At 60.1% G+C, this 18,724-nt stretch overlaps 1 protein-coding gene across 5 annotated transcripts in view; it reads left to right on the top strand.

Annotated features, from left to right (window-relative positions):
• DSCAML1 (DS cell adhesion molecule like 1) overlaps positions 1 to 16,572 on the top strand; it is a 104,232-nt gene extending 87,660 nt beyond the window's left edge. The window contains exons 12-33 of one of the 5 annotated variants that reach the window (XM_074851027.1): positions 1,033 to 1,232; positions 1,826 to 1,922; positions 2,028 to 2,156; positions 2,480 to 2,647; positions 2,795 to 2,865; positions 3,802 to 4,042; positions 4,883 to 5,029; positions 5,101 to 5,256; positions 6,281 to 6,414; positions 7,678 to 7,831; positions 7,908 to 8,025; positions 8,247 to 8,410; positions 8,538 to 8,636; positions 10,261 to 10,449; positions 10,551 to 10,838; positions 10,924 to 11,079; positions 11,195 to 11,225; positions 11,539 to 11,657; positions 11,936 to 12,088; positions 12,337 to 12,531; positions 12,999 to 13,310; positions 15,694 to 16,572. In XM_074851027.1, coding sequence (XP_074707128.1) covers positions 1,033 to 1,232; positions 1,826 to 1,922; positions 2,028 to 2,156; positions 2,480 to 2,647; positions 2,795 to 2,865; positions 3,802 to 4,042; positions 4,883 to 5,029; positions 5,101 to 5,256; positions 6,281 to 6,414; positions 7,678 to 7,831; positions 7,908 to 8,025; positions 8,247 to 8,410; positions 8,538 to 8,636; positions 10,261 to 10,449; positions 10,551 to 10,838; positions 10,924 to 11,079; positions 11,195 to 11,225; positions 11,539 to 11,657; positions 11,936 to 12,088; positions 12,337 to 12,531; positions 12,999 to 13,310; positions 15,694 to 16,142 — 3,770 coding nt within the window. In that variant the 3' untranslated portion in view covers positions 16,143 to 16,572. Of the gene's footprint in view, positions 1 to 1,032; positions 1,233 to 1,825; positions 1,923 to 2,027; positions 2,157 to 2,479; positions 2,648 to 2,794; positions 2,866 to 3,801; positions 4,043 to 4,882; positions 5,030 to 5,100; positions 5,257 to 6,274; positions 6,415 to 7,677; positions 7,832 to 7,907; positions 8,026 to 8,246; positions 8,411 to 8,537; positions 8,637 to 10,260; positions 10,450 to 10,550; positions 10,839 to 10,923; positions 11,080 to 11,194; positions 11,226 to 11,538; positions 11,658 to 11,935; positions 12,089 to 12,336; positions 12,532 to 12,998; positions 13,311 to 15,693 lie in introns of those variants that run through there. The other 4 variants (XM_074851026.1, XM_074851028.1, XR_012626465.1 and 1 more) reach the window with 4 other exon arrangements.
• Positions 16,573 to 18,724: the final 2,152 nt, after the last annotated feature.

The raw sequence follows: 18,724 nt of genomic DNA, 5'->3' as shown, positions 1-18,724 counted from the left end.
CCCGTGCCCTGGCGCGCCGCAATGCACCGCGGGTCCCAGCGCTGCCCCAGCATCCCTGGTCTCTGCCGTCCCCGTGCCGGCGGGCGGGCGCGCTCCCCTCGGGGTGCTGCCAGGCTGGGCCCCGCTCTGTCCCCACGTCCGGGCACCTGCCCTGCGCCCCGCAAACACGGGCAGCTCTGGAGGAGAGGTTTCCTTAGCTGTTAATTGAATTACATTGCCACAGAAAGCCGAGAAGTCGTAGCTCATTAGAGCCTCTTGTGTCCCATTATAACAGTGTGTGTTGCCTTTGCGGATTGTCATTATCATATATTACTGCGGGACTCAGCAGCGCTGTTTGTTTATGCATTACATTTTTTTCTGCTTACCCAGGCTGCCCTGGCCCCCCCAGCCCATTTCTCCCGCGTGCCGGGGCTTGGCTCTGGGAGCGGCGAGGCCGGGGCTGGCGGCAGCAGTCCCTTGCAGCGAGGAGAAGTGCTTGGGCGCAGGCTGCGGTGGGGCCGGGTGGGCCCAAGCTGAGCCCGGGTGGGCAGCGAGCGCGGCGTGGGGCTCCCCACCGTCCTCGTGTGCATATTGGGGTGGCTGTGAAAAAGGAAAACGTCTCTGGCATCTGCAATGCAAAGGCGGCCTTGCTGATGTGGAATCGCACTCTGTATTCTGCCCAGGTTTATACGAGTGAATTATGCAAATCTGTGATGGAAAACATTCTTCCTCTCATCCTCGGGAGTGTAAAACCTTAGTCAATAATTCATACCCGCACGTCTCCGACTGGAGGCTTTCTCTTCATTATAGTGTGCGCTTGGTTATTTGTCTTTCACGTTTTATTGTCTACCCCGGTGTAATGCTATGCATTATAAAATTTATCTGCTTCATTATTTTATGATCCTGAGCTGTATAATGCAGCGAGACGATTCCGCTTCAGGCTGCGTGGCCTCTTAGAGAGACCCACATCCGCCGCCTCCCCAGTGGGGGCCATGGGCTGGGCCGGGGCCGGGTGGCCCCCGGGCGCACGGGTGACCCCCTGCCCCCCCACAGTCCCGGCCATGATCACCTCCCACCCCAACACCACCATCGCCATCAAGGGCCAGACCAAGGAGCTGAACTGCACCGCCCGGGGCGAGCGGCCCATCATCATCCGCTGGGAGAAGGGCGACACCGTCATCGACCCCGACCGCAACATGCGCTACGCCATCACCACCAAGGACAATGGCGACGAGGTCATCTCCACCCTCAAGGTGAGGGCCGGGGGTCTTGCTCGGGTGATGGAGGGAGCCCGGGGAGGCTGTCAGTGGTCCCTGGCGGGTGTCGTGGTGGCTGGGCTCCCGGGGTGGCCCAGCTGAGTCCGGCAGGGAGGGATGTTGGGAAACCCACTGGAGGGTTTGTACCGTGTGCCGGCTGCGTCCGCCCCGGCCCCCGCACGCTGTGGCACAGCCAGGCGAAGCGCCCGGCCGGCGCCTGGGCTTTTACAACTGGTGTAAGAGTTAGGGCTGCCCTGGGCCCTGGGCTTCCAATTTTAATCACACCAATTAAAAACCAGCCACCATCTGCTTGCTGTGACAAGCCCCTGGATTTTGCACTCTCAGCTGCCTGTACAATGGGCTCTGGCTGCGAAGGCGTTTTGCAGCACCAGGGGCGTCTCAAAAACTGATTTTCAGTGCAGATGTGAGCCAGGGGATGGGGGGTTTGGAGGGTGACCTGCCTCCACAGGCTCCCGACCCGCCAGGGCTGGTGGTAGGAGCAGGCTGTGGTGCCGGGGGAAGGTGGGGGCACGGTGCCGGGGGCAGCTCAGTCCGAATTGGCTCCTCTTCTCCCCCTGAAATGTTTGTAGCTGAAACCAGCTGACCGCGGGGACTCGGTCTTCTTCTCCTGTCACGCCATCAACTCCTACGGCGAGGACAGAGGCCTGATCCAGCTCACCGTCCAAGGTACCCCTTCCCCACACACCAGCCCCAGAGCCTCGCCGCAGGGGTCCCTCTGCTCCCGGGGGGCTTCTCTGCCTGTCGCCCCTAACCCACCTGTGTCTCCCCCAGAGCCCCCTGACCCGCCGGAGCTGGAGATCCGTGAGGTGAAAGCCCGGAGCATGAATTTGCGATGGACGCAGCGGTTTGACGGCAACAGCATCATCACCGGCTTCGATATCGAGTACAAGAACAAGTCAGGTAGGTGATGGCCGGTCTCCCCTCCCCGTGTGTCACCGCGGCCCCTGGCGAGCGGCGGGGCTGGGGGCTGCATCCCGGTTCCTTTGATGAAGAAAGGAGAGAGCAGCACTAATGAAATATATTAATTTCTGTTGGATGGGAGCATTTGAAAGGGAATATTAAAAGAGACAATATTTGCGAAAAGCCAAGGCCAGACTGCACAAGAGCCAGGAGGGGGGAAGTGGCACCTCTCCGTGGGGCCGGGGCGAAAGCCGGAGGTGCCTGGGGACCCCGGGATTGGATTCGGGTGCTGACCCTCCCGTCTCGCTCCGCTGCTCTTCCAGATTCCTGGGATTTTAAGCAGTCTACACGCAACATCTCCCCGACCATCAACCAGGCGAACATCGTGGACCTCCACCCAGCCTCGGTGTACAGCATCCGCATGTACTCCTTCAACAAGATCGGGCGCAGCGAGCCGAGCAAGGAGCTCACCATCAGCACGGAGGAAGCAGGTACTGCCCGTGGCCCGGGCGCTGGGGCCGGCAGGCAGGGGCGGCCACGGGCAGCGCGGGGGCTGTAGCCTTGAGCCGAGCATTTCCCTGAGGAGGTTCTTTCCCTGATGCTTCTCAACAACCTCTTCTGGGCCTGTTTCTCTGCAGCTCCTGACGGGCCTCCAATGGACGTCACCTTGCAGCCGATGACGTCCCAGAGCATCCAGGTCACCTGGAAGGTGAGTGGGGCCAGGGCAGCGTGGGGCGTTTTCCTGGCCACGGGGGCTCGGGCAGTGCCCAACACCCTCCTGAGCCGCCATGGCAGCAGCTTGTCCTGGGACCTGGCGTTCTGTCAGCGGTACGAGGGCCAGGAAGAACTTCCCGGGCAAAATGAAAACCCAAAGGCTGGGCCTGGAGCTCGGCTGCATCGCACGGGGTCCTTATTAATCATGTTTTATAACAAGCTCATTATCTCATAGGATGTCTGTGGGGGGCCATGGGAGAGAGAGGATAAATATGTAAAAACTGAGACGCTGGGTTGCAAAGTGTTTGAGCAAAGATCAATAAAATGTAGAATCGGATTTATTTTTCCAAAGGTGCATAACGAAACATAAAATTGATTATAAAGTTAGGACTTTGGAATGAACTGGTAAGTTAATAAATTTAGGGTCCTAGCTTCTCCCCCCCTCCCCTTAAGTGCTGAAAAACAAATTAATGGAAAATAAGATTCACTTGAAAGATAAGTCACTTCGTTTTAAGAGTATTTCAGTAAGATGGATCGCCCTGGCTTTGTAACATGAATTTGCAATCAACCCTATTGATTTCTTAATGCTTCAGAGAAATATTGTTAAGATTGATCTCAACCTGGCCGCACGCATTTTTAAGGCTGTCAGGCCTGGGGTTTTCCCTCCTCTCGTTGAGCTGCTCCAGTCGGGGGATGGTGGTGGCCAGGTCTGTCCCTCTCGGGTGGCCTCCGGGGACCCACTGGCCCATTTTTATCACTGTTCTGCCACTCAGTACGTGCGCCAAGCGCTGCTGTGGGCAGAGAAAACGTAAAAGCTTTGAGAAAAGCTGCTGGGGAGAGGGAGCCCCACCAGCCTCCCGACCCAGGACCTGCCTGCTGGGCAGTGCAGCCCTGCGTGACACCACTCCAGCTTGCACCCCCTGTTCCTCAGGCCCCGAAGAAGGAGCTGCAGAACGGGGTGATCCGTGGCTACCAGATCGGGTACCGGGAGAACAGCCCGGGCAGCAACGGGCAGTACAGCATCGTGGAGATGAAGGCCACAGGGGACAGCGAGGTCTACACGCTGGACAACCTGAAGAAGTTCGCCCAGTACGGGGTGGTGGTGCAGGCGTTCAACCGCGCGGGGACGGGGCCCTCGTCCAGCGAGATCAACGCCACCACGCTGGAGGACGGTAAGGCTGGCCCTGGCCCTGGCCCCGGGTTTCTGGCGCCGTTGGAAGGACATAGAGGTGGGTTTAGATGTTGCTGAAGCGCCAGGGAGGTTCCGTCCGGGAGAGATCGCTGGTGGCCTCTGTCGTTTTAAAAACAAAGAGACAAAAGTTTTGCAGCGCGTTTGCGCAGCAGTTTTTCATACTTAATTAAGGCTCTCGTTAGCCTGTCAAACCATGATCATTTCCTGGCTACATTAGCACTCCTCCTGGGGTATTCAAGGGCCCCTGTTTTAGCAATAGTATCTTTTCCATAATTATATTACCTTCATTTAGTTCAAACGGACTATCTGTATTAGTTTATTATACTCTGTCCCTAATTACATGGTGCTTATATTTTTGCACCTAAGTAATATGAAACAATAATCATTTTCAAAGAGGATCGTTATGGTGATGTATTATCATTTAAATGCTCATAAAAATTAGAGTTACCTCTTACGGGGCAATGGGATCTAATTACCTTGCATCCAGCCGGCTCTCCCGCTCTCCCCTTGCTGGGAAGCGCAGCGTGTCCCAGCAGTCACCCTGTCCCCCCGAGCACGGGGGCTGCACCCCCCTCCATGCTCCAGGAGGAGGAAGACAGATGGCTGTGTTTGCCCGGCCCGGGTGCCCTGCGTGCGGCAGAACCAGCTCCAGGGGATCGAGTGGCCAGGGCAGAGCGGGCAGGGGCGCGCCGGGGTCCCACGCAGGGGCAGTCGGGGCGGCTGACCCGTGGGACACGGCTCCTTCAGCCTTGCCTCCGCCGGGCATGTGCCACCTCTCCATCCTCCCGCTGATTGTCCTCCCGATCTGTCCCCTCCTCAGTTCCCAGCCAGCCCCCCGAGAACGTGCGGGCCATCTCCATCACGTCGGACGTGGCCGTGATCTCCTGGTCGGAGCCCCCGCGCAGCACCCTCAACGGGGTGCTCAAGGGCTACCGGGTCATCTTCTGGTCCCTCTACATGGACGGAGGTGAGCGCTGGTGGCGAGCGGGGGACGTGGGCGGGTGGCGGCGGGGGCTGACAGGCCCCGTTTCCCGGCAGAGTGGGGCGAGATGCAGAACATCACGACCACGCGGGAGCGCGTGGAGCTGCGGGGCATGGAGAAGTTCACCAACTACAGCGTGCAGGTGCTGGCGTACACCCAGGCTGGCGACGGCGTCCGCAGCAGCGTGCTCTACATCCAGACCAAGGAGGACAGTAAGTGGCACTGCCCAGGGAGCGGGTGTGTGGGTGTGCTCTCCTCTTAGCCCGGCTGATAAACCATGTGCTAATTAGAAGGAAGAAGATGGAGCATTGAGCAGGAGCCATTAGTGATGAATAAAGGCAGGCAGGTGCCCCTGGAGCAGGCAGGGCCTGGGCAGGGCTTCTCCTTCCCTTTCCTTTCCTCCCCACTCGGTTTCCCAAACCCGTGGCAGGTCCCGTGCCCGGCAGCCAGCCGTGTGCCCAGAGCTGCACCAGGCCGGGGGGACCAAAGGTGCCCGGTGCGTCCCTGCAGGGTCCTTGGCCACCGCTGCTGCGTGGGAGCGGAGCCCAAACCAGCCCCCCACGCAGCCCCAGCCCGCTCAGGCCTTGCTCCATCACTCGCGTCGCAGCCGTGGGGGGGACGGGAGCGCTGGCTCGTGCCACAGCGCGTTGTGCTGCTGCACTGGTGAGGGAAGGGCTGGAGGGGCTGCAGGGGCACGGAGGAAGCCCCCTGTGTACAGCCACGGGCAGGACATCTCCCCCTCTTTTTTTCTTTTCCTTAAGTGCGGATATTTAAATATTTACACCCCTGCCTGCCCTACTTTAACGCCATTAACTCAGTAGCTGCGAGTTTCCTGGGCCGTGGGCTGGCGCTGCCGCCTGCCTGTCCTGGGAAGCGCCAGATGCCAGGGAGGCTCAGCTGGGCAGGGTAAGGCTGAGCCACCCGGCAGATTAAGGAGACGCCATTAAAAGCCAATCACGGTTTCTAAACCTGAGCCTGGGCTGCGATTAACCCTCCTGGCTCCGGCTCGGCCACGACACCGTGGAGAGGTGTCCCGCAGGCAGTGAGTGGGATGACCGCTGGCCTGCAGACCTGTCCCCGCTGGCACCTGCCCGACGCTGGCGTGGAAACGCCATCGCAGCTCCTCCGCAGCGTGTGGCCGCAGCGCCAGCCCTGCAGCAGAGCGCTGCCGCCTTGCCGGGCTGGGCAGAGCCCTCCCGCCCCTGCTCTGCCACGCTCGCCCTCCTGCAGTTCCAGGTCCCCCGGCCGGCATCAAGGCCGTCCCGTCTTCCGCCAGCAGCGTGGTGGTGTCCTGGCTGCCGCCGGCCAAGCCCAACGGCATCATCCGGAAGTACACCATCTTCTGCTCCAGCCCCGGGTCGGGGCAGCCGGTACGGAACGGGGCTGGGCTGTGCTGCGGGAGCATGGAACGGGAGGGAGGGCTGATGCTGGGTGGTGGCAGAGCCCTCGGGCCGGGTCCGTGCACCGTGGAGCTGCAAGGGCGCCCGTGGACGCTCTGCATCGAGGCAGCGTCCCACCGTCTGTCTGTCCCCTTCCCCCGGCATCTATCCTGTCAGCGCTCGCTCCAGAGGGGAAACGTGCCAGCAGCTGACCAAAAAGAAAATAGAAATCAAACCTGGCCCCATCCCTCCTTCGTGAGGGAGAGGTTGATGGGAGGTCTGCAGACTAGTGCTTATCAAAAGCTCCTTCTCAAACTCATTTCACTATCTGAGCCTCTGGTTTCCAGGGCAACATAATCTTTTCATCAAAGCAACTGGTAAAACCGCTGGGATCCGATATTGTTTTCTTGGCATCTTGTCAAAACTGTCATTTGGGTAAAAAAAAATTATGTATGCTATACAATATTCATATAGGTGTCTGCTTGTGGGGCACGTTTACACCCGTGGGCCCCGCAAGGACGCGCATTTGATGACGGTGAACACACGGGTACCTGCACGCAGCCACGCGTGTAACCCCCGCCCCGCGATGGCTGAGCCTCAGCCCCTCACCAGCGCCGCTGTGGTGGGGCAGGATGGCCAGGGCCCGTGCGGGGCAGCCCTCCCCACGTGGCCTTCGGCCTCAGCGGGATGCAGAGCATCCTTGCTGCGAGCCAGGCCTCTCTGGAGGGTTGGGGGCGGTGGCTGCGGGCCATGTGGGACGTGTGAGCCTGCACGGGGTTTCAGGGACCCCCGGGCCGCTCGTTGCGGCCACAGAGAGTTTTGGGCAGCCCGGCCGTGGTTTGTGTCGGCGTCCGGCCCCCGCTGCGGCTCGGCGGGCGGCCGGGGAAACGTCCTTTCCCGGGAACAAATCCTGCCGTCGCAGCCATCTGTTCCTGGGGCCCGGGCTCCCTGGAGAAATGACGACACCAGCCGGTTTACGCTGGCATTGAGAAACGCCGCGCGGAGCCGAACGGCTGCTCGGGAGCAAACCCCAGCACCCCGAGGAGGCGGCTGCCGAGCGGCTGGGGGCCCTCGGGGAGCGCTCTGGGGTGGGGGGGTGCCTGGCTGCAGGCAGCTGGCCCAGAGGTGGATTTTCCTTGCTCTGGCCACTGCTTGGGCTGGTGGCCGTGGTCCCGCTGCTGGGGTGCCCCGAGGTGAGGGTGGGGCGTGGGGGTCTCATGGAGGCTGTGCCTCCTCCCGCCTCCCTCCCCACAGGCCCCCAGCGAGTACGAGACCAGCCCCGACCAGCTCTTCTACCGCATCGCCCACCTGAACCGCGGGCAGCAGTACATGCTGTGGGTGGCCGCCGTCACCTCCGCCGGCCGCGGCAACATCAGCGAGAAAGTCACCATCGAGCCCGCTGGGAAAGGTACGGGGGGGCCGCCGGCTCGGGGGGGCCGCGCAGCCAGCCTGCCCGCCAGGCTGACCTCCTCCTTTCCCCCAAGCCCCCGCCAAGATCATCTCCTTCGGAGGCACCGTCACCACACCCTGGATGAAGGACGTGAGGCTGCCCTGCAACTCCGTCGGGGAGCCGGTCCCCGCCATCAAGTGGACCAAGGACAGGTACCGCGGAGGCTGCCAGCCGTGCCACAGCCCGGGACGGGGCCAGGCCGGCCACGTTGCCTGTGCTGCCTCGCCTGCGGCTCATGTGCTGTCTTCTCCTTCTGCTTCTTCTCCTCTTAATCTTTCTCCTTCTCCTCCCTCTCCTTCTCTTTCTCCTTCTCCTTCTTTCTCCATTTCCTTCTCTCCTTCGTCTCGTCCTCCTCCTTCTCCCATCCCGGCAGCGAGGACTCTGCCATCCCCGTGACAGCGGACGGCCATCGCCTGATCCAGGCCAACGGCACGCTGGTGCTGCGCTCGGTGAAGGCAGAGGACTCCGGCTACTACACCTGCACCGCCACCAACACCTGGGGCTTTGACACCATCATCATCAACCTGCTGGTTCAAGGTGAGGGGCGCTGGCAGACAGCGAGACGTCTGCAGGGATGACGGATCGCAGAGTCGCTCCTGGGCGAGGGGCTCTTGCTGGCCCAGGGTGCCAGGAAGGTGCTCACGGGCTCCTCCCCCCTCCCTAGTGCCCCCGGACCAGCCCCGCCTGACCGTCTCCAAGACCTCAGCGTCGTCCATCACGCTGGCCTGGATTCCTGGGGACAACGGGGGCAGCTCCATCCGAGGTACGGCTGCTGTTCTTGGCCGCCGGCACCGCAGCACCCAGCCCCTGCCCCGAGCTGCGGGTGCCTCTGGTGCCAGCGCTGGGGGACGAGGCTCGAGCGCGGGTTTTCAGGCACACCCCGCAGACTGCACACCTGCTTTGGTCTCTGTGCCTCAGTTTCCCCCTCTGAAATGCCCCGGAAGCGCTCCAGAGTAAGGCTGATGCTTCTGAGCTTGCAGGAGGACCACCAGCCCTAAGGAAGGGGCTTGTAAGGTGTTTTGGGCAACTGAAGTTGCTACGGAAGGGCACATCACTAAGTGCTCAGGTGCTGCTGGCCAGAGCCAGCCCATGGCTTCATGTCACCTGGCACTGCTGCAGCTCTGAACCCAACAGAGCAGGATTTGTCCCCCATCGCCCAGCATCCCCCCTCCCTGGCAGGCCGGGGGCTTCAGGGGGGCTCCAGGAGCGTCCCCGCTTTCCAGAACCTCCTTCCTGCTCTGATTCATCTCATGAATTATACGTTGAAACAGCTGCACGCGGAGGGGGGAGCAGGGAGCGAGGAAGGAGACCTCGCTTACAATTAATTAAAAGCATGAAAGTAATTACAAGCAAATCTCCCCAGCCAGCAGCCTTTCACTCCAGCGGACTCTGTTGATAAATTTGGTTATAATTGGATTAGAAATATTAAAAACATGCTGCATGTACAAAATAAATAAATAACTGGTGGCAGGTACCAGGGTGGCAGGCACCACGGGCGGTGCAGGGGTGCCGGGGCGGGCTTCGGCACGGCCAGGGGAGCGTGTGCCCGTGGGCAGAGCCACGCCACCCTGCGAAGGTCCTGGTACCCCCGTCCTCCGGCCCTGGGCCTCCCTTCCCTCGGCACCACTCTGCTGGAGCCGGGCGCTCGCAGAGCCAACACAGGGCACACGCCTTCGCGTGGGTCCTTCGGCATCGCCGTGCCAGTCTGGGGTGTGGTAATGCCAAAAAGGCAGAGAGGGGGGCGCACCCCTCGCGTGTGTGGGGCCCCTCCCCGCGACGCCCTGTGAGCCGCCTTGAGGCGCCTCGTTGGCAGCAGCGTAACAGGTTTGTTCATCTAGGACACAGTGTGCTTCCTAATGCTCTTCATCGCGGGAGAGGAGGCGGCACGCGATGACAGAAGCAACTTCCTCGCAGCGTCCCGAGGGAGCTGGTTAATTCTGGCTTTCCCTTTATAGCCTCGCGCCAATCAATCATGCCTGGCGCTCCCGAGCGCTGGTGCTGCTGGAGGCAGGATGGGGGCAGAGGGGGGTGGCTCACGGGGCAGCACCCGGGGGCTCCAGCAGAGCGCTGGGGGCTGGCTGGCTGCCGGTGGTGCCTGTGGCTCCTGCCTGGGCCTGTGCGGTGGACAGAGCAGGGAGGAGGGTCGTGCCCCGTCCAGGAGGGCAGCAGGTCGGCCCTGCTCACGGTTTTGGGTGAGCTGTGGCCCACGTGGGTAGCGCAGGAGGCAAGGGCTGCGTTCCCATCACCGTTCACACGTGGCTGGGCGGGAATCAGCGGGTCACGGGCATCCTGGCACCGTGAGGCTGCATCGGGCTTGGCCATGTGACGAGCGCGGCTCTGCAGGCCGGCGGTAACCCCTTCCCCAAGCCCCGTCCTTGCTCCCGCAGGCTTTGTGCTCCAGTACTCGGTGGACAACAGCGAGGAGTGGAAGGACGTGTTCATCAGCTCCTCCGAGCGCTCCTTCAAGCTGGAGAGCCTCAAGTGCGGCACCTGGTACAAGGTGAAGCTGGCGGCCAAGAACAGCGTGGGGGCTGGCCGCATCAGCGAGATCATTGAAGCCAAGACCCATGGCAGAGGTGAGCCTGCCCCATGGCGGCCCTGCCCCATGGCGGCCCTGCCCCTGGGATGCCGCGCTGCGCCCACGGCAGCGGCCCTGCTGACAGCCCCTCTCCCGCAGAGCCCTCCTTCAGCAAGGACCAGCACCTCTTCACGCACATCAACTCCACGCACGCCAGGCTGAACCTGCAGGGCTGGAGCAGCGGGGGCTGCCCCATCACGGCCATCGTCCTGGAGTACCGGCCCAAGGGCAACTGGGTCTGGCAGAGCCTCCGCACCAACAGCTCCAGCGAGGTTTTCCTGACGGAGCTGCGCGAGGCCACCTGGTACGAGCTCCGCATGAAGGCCTGCAACAGCGCCGGCTGCGGCAACGAGACCGCCCAGTTCGCCACACTGGACTACGACGGCAGTGAGTGGGGGGCCGGGGCAGGGGCCGAGGCGGGGGGCTCCCGGGAGCGCTGGCTGCCCACCCACCCACCCCCCCTCTGCCCTAGGCACCATCCCCCCTATCAAGTCTGCCCAAGGGGAGGGGGACGACGTGAAGAAACTCTTCACCATCGCCTGTCCCGTCATCCTGGCCACGCTGGGAGTGGCCCTGCTCTTCATCATCCGCAAGAAGAGGAAGGAGAAGCGGCTGAAGAGGCTTCGAGGTGAGATGGGGCTCAGGGCCCAGCGCACAAGTCTGGACCTTTCCTGGACCGGCTCATTACGCCCTAAACGCCTCTTAAAAACCCTTCCTTCTTGTCTTTTGTGTCTCTTGCACAGATGCCAAGAGCTTGGCTGAAATGCTGATCAGGTGGGTCTCAGCAGGGGGGAGTCCGGGGAATGCTGGGGGGTGGGGCCGGTCCTGGATGCTTTTAAGCCCGGGTTCAAGCCCTGACTCGGTTTTAGACCTTCTTGGGCTCAGACCCGTGAAGGTCGTGTTGGCCTGGCTGTAGCACAGCAGCCCACTGCTCCTGCCTGTTCCTGCCTGCTGGGGGGGGCTGGCAGCGTTGCTGGACGTGCCTGGGGGCCAGCTGAGCCCCGGGCAGGCTGACCAGCGGCGAGCCCCAGCCCCTGCGAGGCTCGAGCCGGTAATGGCCGGGTCTGCGTCCCCTCTCACCTCACAGCAAGAATAACCGCAGCTTTGACACGCCGGTGAAGGGGCCCCCGCAGGGCCCCCGCCTGCACATCGACATCCCCCGCGTGCAGCTGCTCATCGAGGACAAGGAAGGCATCAAACAGCTGGGTAAGCACCACGCTCAGCCCTCCCTGCGGCGCGGGGCCCCTGGCCGGGGATGGGACGGGGGGCAGCATCCCCCCGGCCCCGAGGAGCCCGTGCTGTCCCCACGCTGTCCCCTTCCTACCCTGCGGCAGAGTGGGGCGCGGGGGTCCTGCTGCCCTGGCGCCGGCAGCACCCGCAGGAAGCTCCTCGGGGGGGTCGCGGTCGCACCACTGCCCCGGCTGGAGAACAGGGCTCCCCCAGGTGTGCTGAGCTCCGGGCTGAGCGCCGGCTTCTTCCCACAGGGGACGACAAAGCCACGATGCCGGTGACCGACACGGAGTTCAGCCAGGCAGTGAACCCCCAGAGCTTTTGCACGGGCGTCTCGCTGCATCACCCCGCGCTCATCCAGAACACGGGGCCCCTCATCGACATGTCAGACATCCGCCCCGGCACCAGTAAGTGGCTGCGGTCGTGTGGGGCTGGGGGGGCTTTGCAGGGAGCAGCGCGGGGTGCAGGTGAGCTGCCTGCGGCCGGTCCCCTCCCCGAGGGGTGCCGGGGTGCGGGCCCTGTCCCCCAGCACTGGCCACGCCTAAAATCAGCTGTCGGGAGGGCAGAGGGAGCGGGGAGCGCCCCAGGAGCCGGGATGGCGGCCGGGCTGTCCCTGGGAGTGACCCGCTGAGCCTCCGTCACCTCTGCACCTCAGACCCCGTGTCCAGAAAGAGCGTGAAGTCGGCGCACAGCACCCGCAACCGGTACTCCAGCCAGTGGACCCTCACCAAGTGCCAGGCGTCCACCCCCGCCCGGACCCTCACCTCGGACTGGCGGACGGTGGGTTCCCAGCATGGCATCACAGTCACCGAGAGCGACAGCTACAGCGCCAGCCTCTCCCAGGACACCGGTACGCCGGGCACCTGCCACTCAGGGGTACACGGGTTCCTTGGCGCGGACCCCAAACCACGAGTTGGGGGTGGCTGCGCAAGGGGATGGTGGAACCGAACCTTGTGCCGCAGGAGCCGCGTGGCTGAAAGCAGCGGCGGTGAAAAGCGCGCTCTGATTTCTAGCAAAGGTGACGAATAGCGTCATAAACCGGGGAGCTGCAGGGAAGGGCCCTGGGCTCTCCTGTCGGGTCCCGCGCGCTTGGTGAGTTGGTGGTGGCGGCGTCCCCAGCCCTGCTGAGCCCCAGGGACACAGAGCGTGCGCAGGGCTCGGCCATGCCCGGCAGAGGTGGGGCTGTGCTGTCGTCTCCTCGGTCCCCCAGCAGCTCCACGGGAGCTCCCGAGAGTGGAGGTCAGGGACAGCCGGGGGAAACGGCACTGGTGGGCCGGGGAAGGCTCCCGAGTGGGTGACATGTCCTCTCCTCCCCAGACAAGGGGCGGAACAGCATGGTGTCGACGGAGAGCGCCTCGTCGACCTACGAGGAGCTGGCACGCGCCTACGAGCACGCGAAGCTGGAGGAGCAGCTGCAACACGCCAAGTTCGAGATCACCGAGTGCTTCATCTCGGACAGCTCCTCGGACCAGATGACCACCGGCACCACCGACAACGCCGACAGCATGACCTCCATGAGCACCCCCTCGGAGCCCGGCATCTGCCGCTTCACCGCCTCCCCGCCCAAGCCCCAGGACAGCGAGCGCGGCAAGAGCGTGGCTGTGCCCATCCCGCACCGCGCCAGCAAGAGTAAGTACACGTGGGCTCTGTCTTCGCTTGTACGCTCCCTGGGTAGTGGGTTGTGTAATGCAGAGAAAAATACAGAAATAAAGGCACTGAAAGCGACGGTTCCTGTGAAGGGTAGGAGGGGAGGTGGGAAAAGCATCTCTCTCTCCCACCCGCCGCAGCGCCGATCTCTCGGCATCATCTGCTGTGCTGGTGTGTGTGTCACTGCGCGGGCTCTGCGGGGCCTGCGCTCGGAGCCGCTCCGTGCTGTCAGGAGGTTCTACAGGGAGCTGCTCTGGACCCCAGCGCAGCCTGGAAAAGGTCCCCACAAAGCTACTCAAAATCTAACTAACCATTCCGATTTTCTCTCCTCTCTTCACTTTTCTCCTCCTCACGTTTCTTTGCTTCCCTTCACTTCTCTTCCCCTTGCTTCGCTCCACTTCTCTTTGCTCCTCTCCACTCCTCACATTGCCTCACTTCTCCCTTTCCATTTTTACTTTTCTGCTTCTCTTTGCTTCTCCTCTCTTCACTTCACTTTGCTCCTCTCCACATTTCTTCTCCTCTACTCACATTTCTTTCCTCTCATTTCTTTCCCTTTCTTCCACTTTCATTCCTTTTGTTTCCATTTCCACCCATTTGTATTTTTCTTCCCATTTCTTATTATTTCTTCCTATTATTTCTTAGTATTACTTCTTCCTGTTTCTTATTAGTTCTTCCCATCTCTTCCCCTCTCTTAGTATCTCTTTTCCATTAATTTCTTACTCCTCCTTCCCCCTTCTATGCTGTTTTTTACTGTTTCATAGAATCCTGGAATAGTTTGGGCTGGAAGGGACCTTAAAGATCATCCGGTTCCGCCCCCCTGCCCTGGGCAGGGACACCTTCTGCTAGTCCAGGTCACCCAAAGCCCCGTCCAACCTTCCCCATTCTATTTGTTTTTCTTTCTTCCTATTCCTATTGATTACTATTTATTCCCAGTCCTAATAATTTCTTACTTACTCTTTCTTCCCCGTTCTGTTCAATCACACCCCACAATAGCACCCTTTGGGACACGTTTCCCAGCGGCAGTGACACACCAGCACAGCCGTCCCGCCGCTCTGGGGCCCGTTCCGAACCCCGCAGGCCGTACAGTCGAATGTGACCCTGCGACTGTTGTCCCTTACAGCGGCGACGCCCCGTCGCAACGGGTCCAGCACCAGCACGTGCCTTGGCGCTGGTGCTGACCGCGCGGCTCGAAGGGCCGGAGGCTATCGCAGCGTCGCTGCTGGAGGTGAAAGACAGACAATCCCACGCTGGGGACTCGCTTTTCACCCCTTGGTACAACCCTTCACGACCCGGCCTTCGGCCTCAGAGACGTTGTTGCCATTCCCCCGACCCCTCGAGCCCTTCCCAGCCCACAGCGGGGGTGGCTCGTTACCGCACACACCGTTAGCTGCGGCACAGGGGCTGCGCGTGTCTGGGTAACGCTACGCTAGGAAAAACCAAAAATGGATCTAAGAAATCCTCTATTTCAGGGTAACACACGTACTGGATATGTATTTAATACATAGAAAACCTATTTTAAAAGTACATCTGTGATAACTGATAGTTAATTTTTATACTGAGTATATTCTGTAACACACAGTATAGTGTAATATTTTGCTGCAAATAAGAGAAATACTTTTAAGATACGTTTTGAACAGGATAGTGTGTAAGACAGAATATAACACATCTTGGTATTATAAACACGTCACTTACAGAACATCATACAAAACGTAGACAATTACAAGCAATAGTGTTACGTGTTATATAGCACCTATGTCAGACAACGCAGCAACACTCTTACATACACGCATAAATCCTTAAGTTAGGGTGCTGCAGTTCTGTGTAATTCTCTAGAACACGACATAGCACAGAGTTTTGTTTATTCTTATTTTGTTTATAGCACATATGCTATTTACATTAGCTCAGTATAACATTTGATATAACGTAGTGTGTAGCACCGATCTGGGCTACGAGAAACAGCTGTTAGGAAGGCAGAAGGAATATTTACACAAAGCCCATCCCAGAGCGGGAGGTGCTCTGCGCCCCCGCCGGTCCTGCTGTCCCGTGTCACACACTAGTGCCCGCCCTTCGGCGATACACTCCCTGTGCAAACTTACTGTGTTCTATCTGGAAACGCGACGGGTGCCGTTACGTGTAAAAGCGTGTTTTGGTGACGGTGTTCAATACTGGTTTGTTACACTGCACCTCTAGTATTACGCTTTCTAGGACGTGACAGAAGACACGGAACACTCCAGTGCGACGCGCGCGGCGCCCCGCGGTGCCCAGAGCACGACCCCGTTGGGTGGTTCCTGTCGCACCGCGCTAAGGCCTCGGGGGTGGGCAGGGCCCCCTCCGGAGCCTCACCCGCCTCCGCTTCCCCTCGCAGGCGACTACTGCAACCTCCCGCTCTACGTCAAGTCGGAGGCCTTCTTCCGCAAGGCCGACGCGCACGAGCCGTGCCCCGTGGTGCCGCCGCGGGAAGCCTCCATCCGCAACCTCGCCCGGGGCTACCACGCGCCAGCCCGGCACCTGACGCTGGAGCCCGGCAGCAAGCCCCTGGGGCTGCCTCCCCCGGCCCCCGCCGCAACCACCTTACCTCAAAGGACTCTCCCCATGCCCGGCGCGACGGGCACGGCCGCTGCGCCCGCCGCCGCCCCAGCACCCCCCGCCGCCGCCGCCGAGCCCCCCGCTGCCGCCGCCGCCGAGGCGCGGGTGCCCACGCACTCCAAAGTGGGGGGCTCCAGGGACTCACTCCTAGAAATGAGCACATCGGGCGTAGGCAGGTCTCAAAAACAGGGGGCCGGAGCCTACTCCAAGTCCTACACGCTGGTGTAGGGCGCCCAGCGGAGACCCACCCACCACGGACGCTGCTCGTTTCCCTGCGCCATTTATATTTAATTAACAAACTTGTACATAATGAACTCTTTTGTATAAATGAAGCTATTTTCTTCTTCTCCGAACAGAAAAAGAAACCAGGGCACAAAGAATTTGATGTTACAGATTTAAAAAATATAATATATATGTAAACATATATATATTTCACATCATTTTGAAAGGGGCACAAGGAAAGACTCAGCGACTTTTTTTTTTTTTTTGTTCCCTGATCTTGTTGGTGGTTTTAAAAAGGAACGTCTCAAAGACATTGCATGCTATTTTACTGTTCTGAAAACAACAGGAGTTGCTTCAATTTGCAAATGCTTATGTGTTAATACCTTTTTCTATGAAAAAAAACCCAGCGCTGTGTGCAATAAAGGTTATGTTTATACATGGGCGTTTGTTACGTGAGCAGGGCCAGTGCAGGAGGAGGGAGAGGGGCAGCCCCAACCCCCCCAGGCAGCCACAGACGTGCCCAGGGACCCGCGGTGCCAGGCGCTGCCCCCAGAGCTGGGCCAACGTGCGGGACCTGGGGCAGGAGGAGGGGAAGGGGTGGGAGCAGGGGCCCAGGAACGGGACCCCTCAGCAGCAGCCCAGCTGTGCCACAGCATCCCCGGCCCCCCGAGCAGCACCTACTCGCCGGTAAGTCCAGCCTGGCCAGCGCCAGCCCAGGATGAGCGGGCGGTGCAGGCCCGTGACCCCTCGCACCCAGGGAAGCCCAGCACCCTTATCCTCGGTCATGGCCACGTGATGAAGTGCCGGGAAGCGCGGTGCAGCGTGGGGAACACAGCACGGTGCCATGTCGCTGCCTCCCGTCATGGTGAACCATGGCCCAGGACAGTAAAGCCCAGCCCAGCTCCCCCAGGGCACCCAACCACGGCACAGCGACCACCAGGTCACCCCACGGTGCCGTAAAGCCCCTTGGAGCACGGCACAGCCCCCCACCTTGATTTGTTCTTATTTTCCTCTTGGTTTTCACCACCAGCAATTAACCACCGAAGAAATCCAGGTTCCACCTTCCTCTTTCATCTGTGCACATCTGACAGCAAAAGCAAGAGCAGCCACAGCCCGGAGCCCGGGGCGGGTGGCCTTGTGTCCCTGTGCTGCCCCCCCCCCCACCGACCAAAATAGCCAAGGCTGGTGCTGGGAACACTTGTTCCACCCAAAGTCAGAGTTCACCTTCCAGAGGAGGCTCTGCTGCTATTTGAGGTCTAATTAACTAACTGCACTTTCCTTTCCTGATTTCCTGTAATTTATAAGCTGTTTTCATCACTTCATCCATGGTTCTACCCTCTGGTTCAATCTCTCCTTTCCTTAGAACAAACCGATAAGCTTCCTATTTTAACTTAAACTACCAGCTGTAACATCTATGCATAGATTTTTACCATTCTCGTTTTCTTCCTCTTGACAGAAGTGATTATAACTGATGTGTTAAAAACAGCAAGTGCTACAGCATTCACTTTTTTAATACTTCTCCTAGATTTAATTTTTTTTTTAAAAAGAACCACCCAAACGCTACGCAAATAAAGCAATTGGTGTTCCTGGTGCCGTTACCTGCAGTCTCCACCTCCAGCCCGCAGTCCCCTCGCCTCCTTGCGGTGCGGGGAGGGGGCAGCCACAGCTTCTCCGGGCAACCTGTTCCCGTGCCTCCTCGCCCTCACAGGGAAGAATCGTAAAAGGCCACCGAATTCATCAGGCACGATTCGCCCTCAGTGAAGCCACGTTGGCTGTCACCAATCACCTCCTCACGTCCGACGCGCCCCAGCAGAGTCTCCAGGAAGAGCCACTCCATGGTCTTGCCAGGCACTTTTGAATCATTTTGGCAATGACGCTCAGAACCAACTTCTGCTGCGGAGCGGCCCGCACGGAGGGGAGCGCGCTTCCAGGATCGGCCGCTGGGGAGGCATCAGGGATCGTGCCCGATGCCACAAATTGATATTTCCCACTCGTGTCCCCCATGGACACCTTCCTGCCCTGTACAGCTTTCCTTAGAGGCAGAGTTTGCTTCTGGCCAACCAGACCCTTCCAGGCCGTTGCCCTTCCTCCGCCTGAGCTGCCCTGCCCCTGCCAGCAGTTTCGGCCGGAGGAGCTGGTCACTGCCCCCACCCGCAGCCTCCGCTTTTGATGTGCTGAGAATTCACGTCGAGAGTCACCGGCCACCCTCCAAATCCAGGCAGCAAACGGGGTTAGGCTGCTTCTGCAGCATGCGCTTCGTGTTTGGTGGTGGGGTTTTCTTTTTTTAAAACGAGTCCCAAGATCTGTTCTGAATAGCACTTACTTCTAGGCATGAGTTTTCTTATTCATTCAATTTTAACAGGTTTTTGGAGACAAAACCATGGTGCATTTCCAATTTAGCATGCAAGGAGCACACGGATTTTGTACAGCGCTTGTACATGGAACACGAGCAAGGCGGCTGAGTGCTGCAGATCACACTACGCAGCTCTGACAGGGTCGCGTTTGGCTCAAAGCAAGTCCTCGAGGGAAAATACCGAGGGGCCAGAGAGGCCGGGGGACGCGCAGCAACTGCTCCCTCAGCCTTTCGC

This window comes from Strix uralensis, chromosome 26 (genome assembly GCF_047716275.1).
Source record: "Strix uralensis isolate ZFMK-TIS-50842 chromosome 26, bStrUra1, whole genome shotgun sequence".
NCBI classification, from domain to species: Eukaryota; Metazoa; Chordata; class Aves; order Strigiformes; family Strigidae; genus Strix; species Strix uralensis.
The sequence above is the reverse complement of the archived record's forward strand: the minus strand, read 5'-3'. Positions and strand labels throughout refer to the sequence as shown.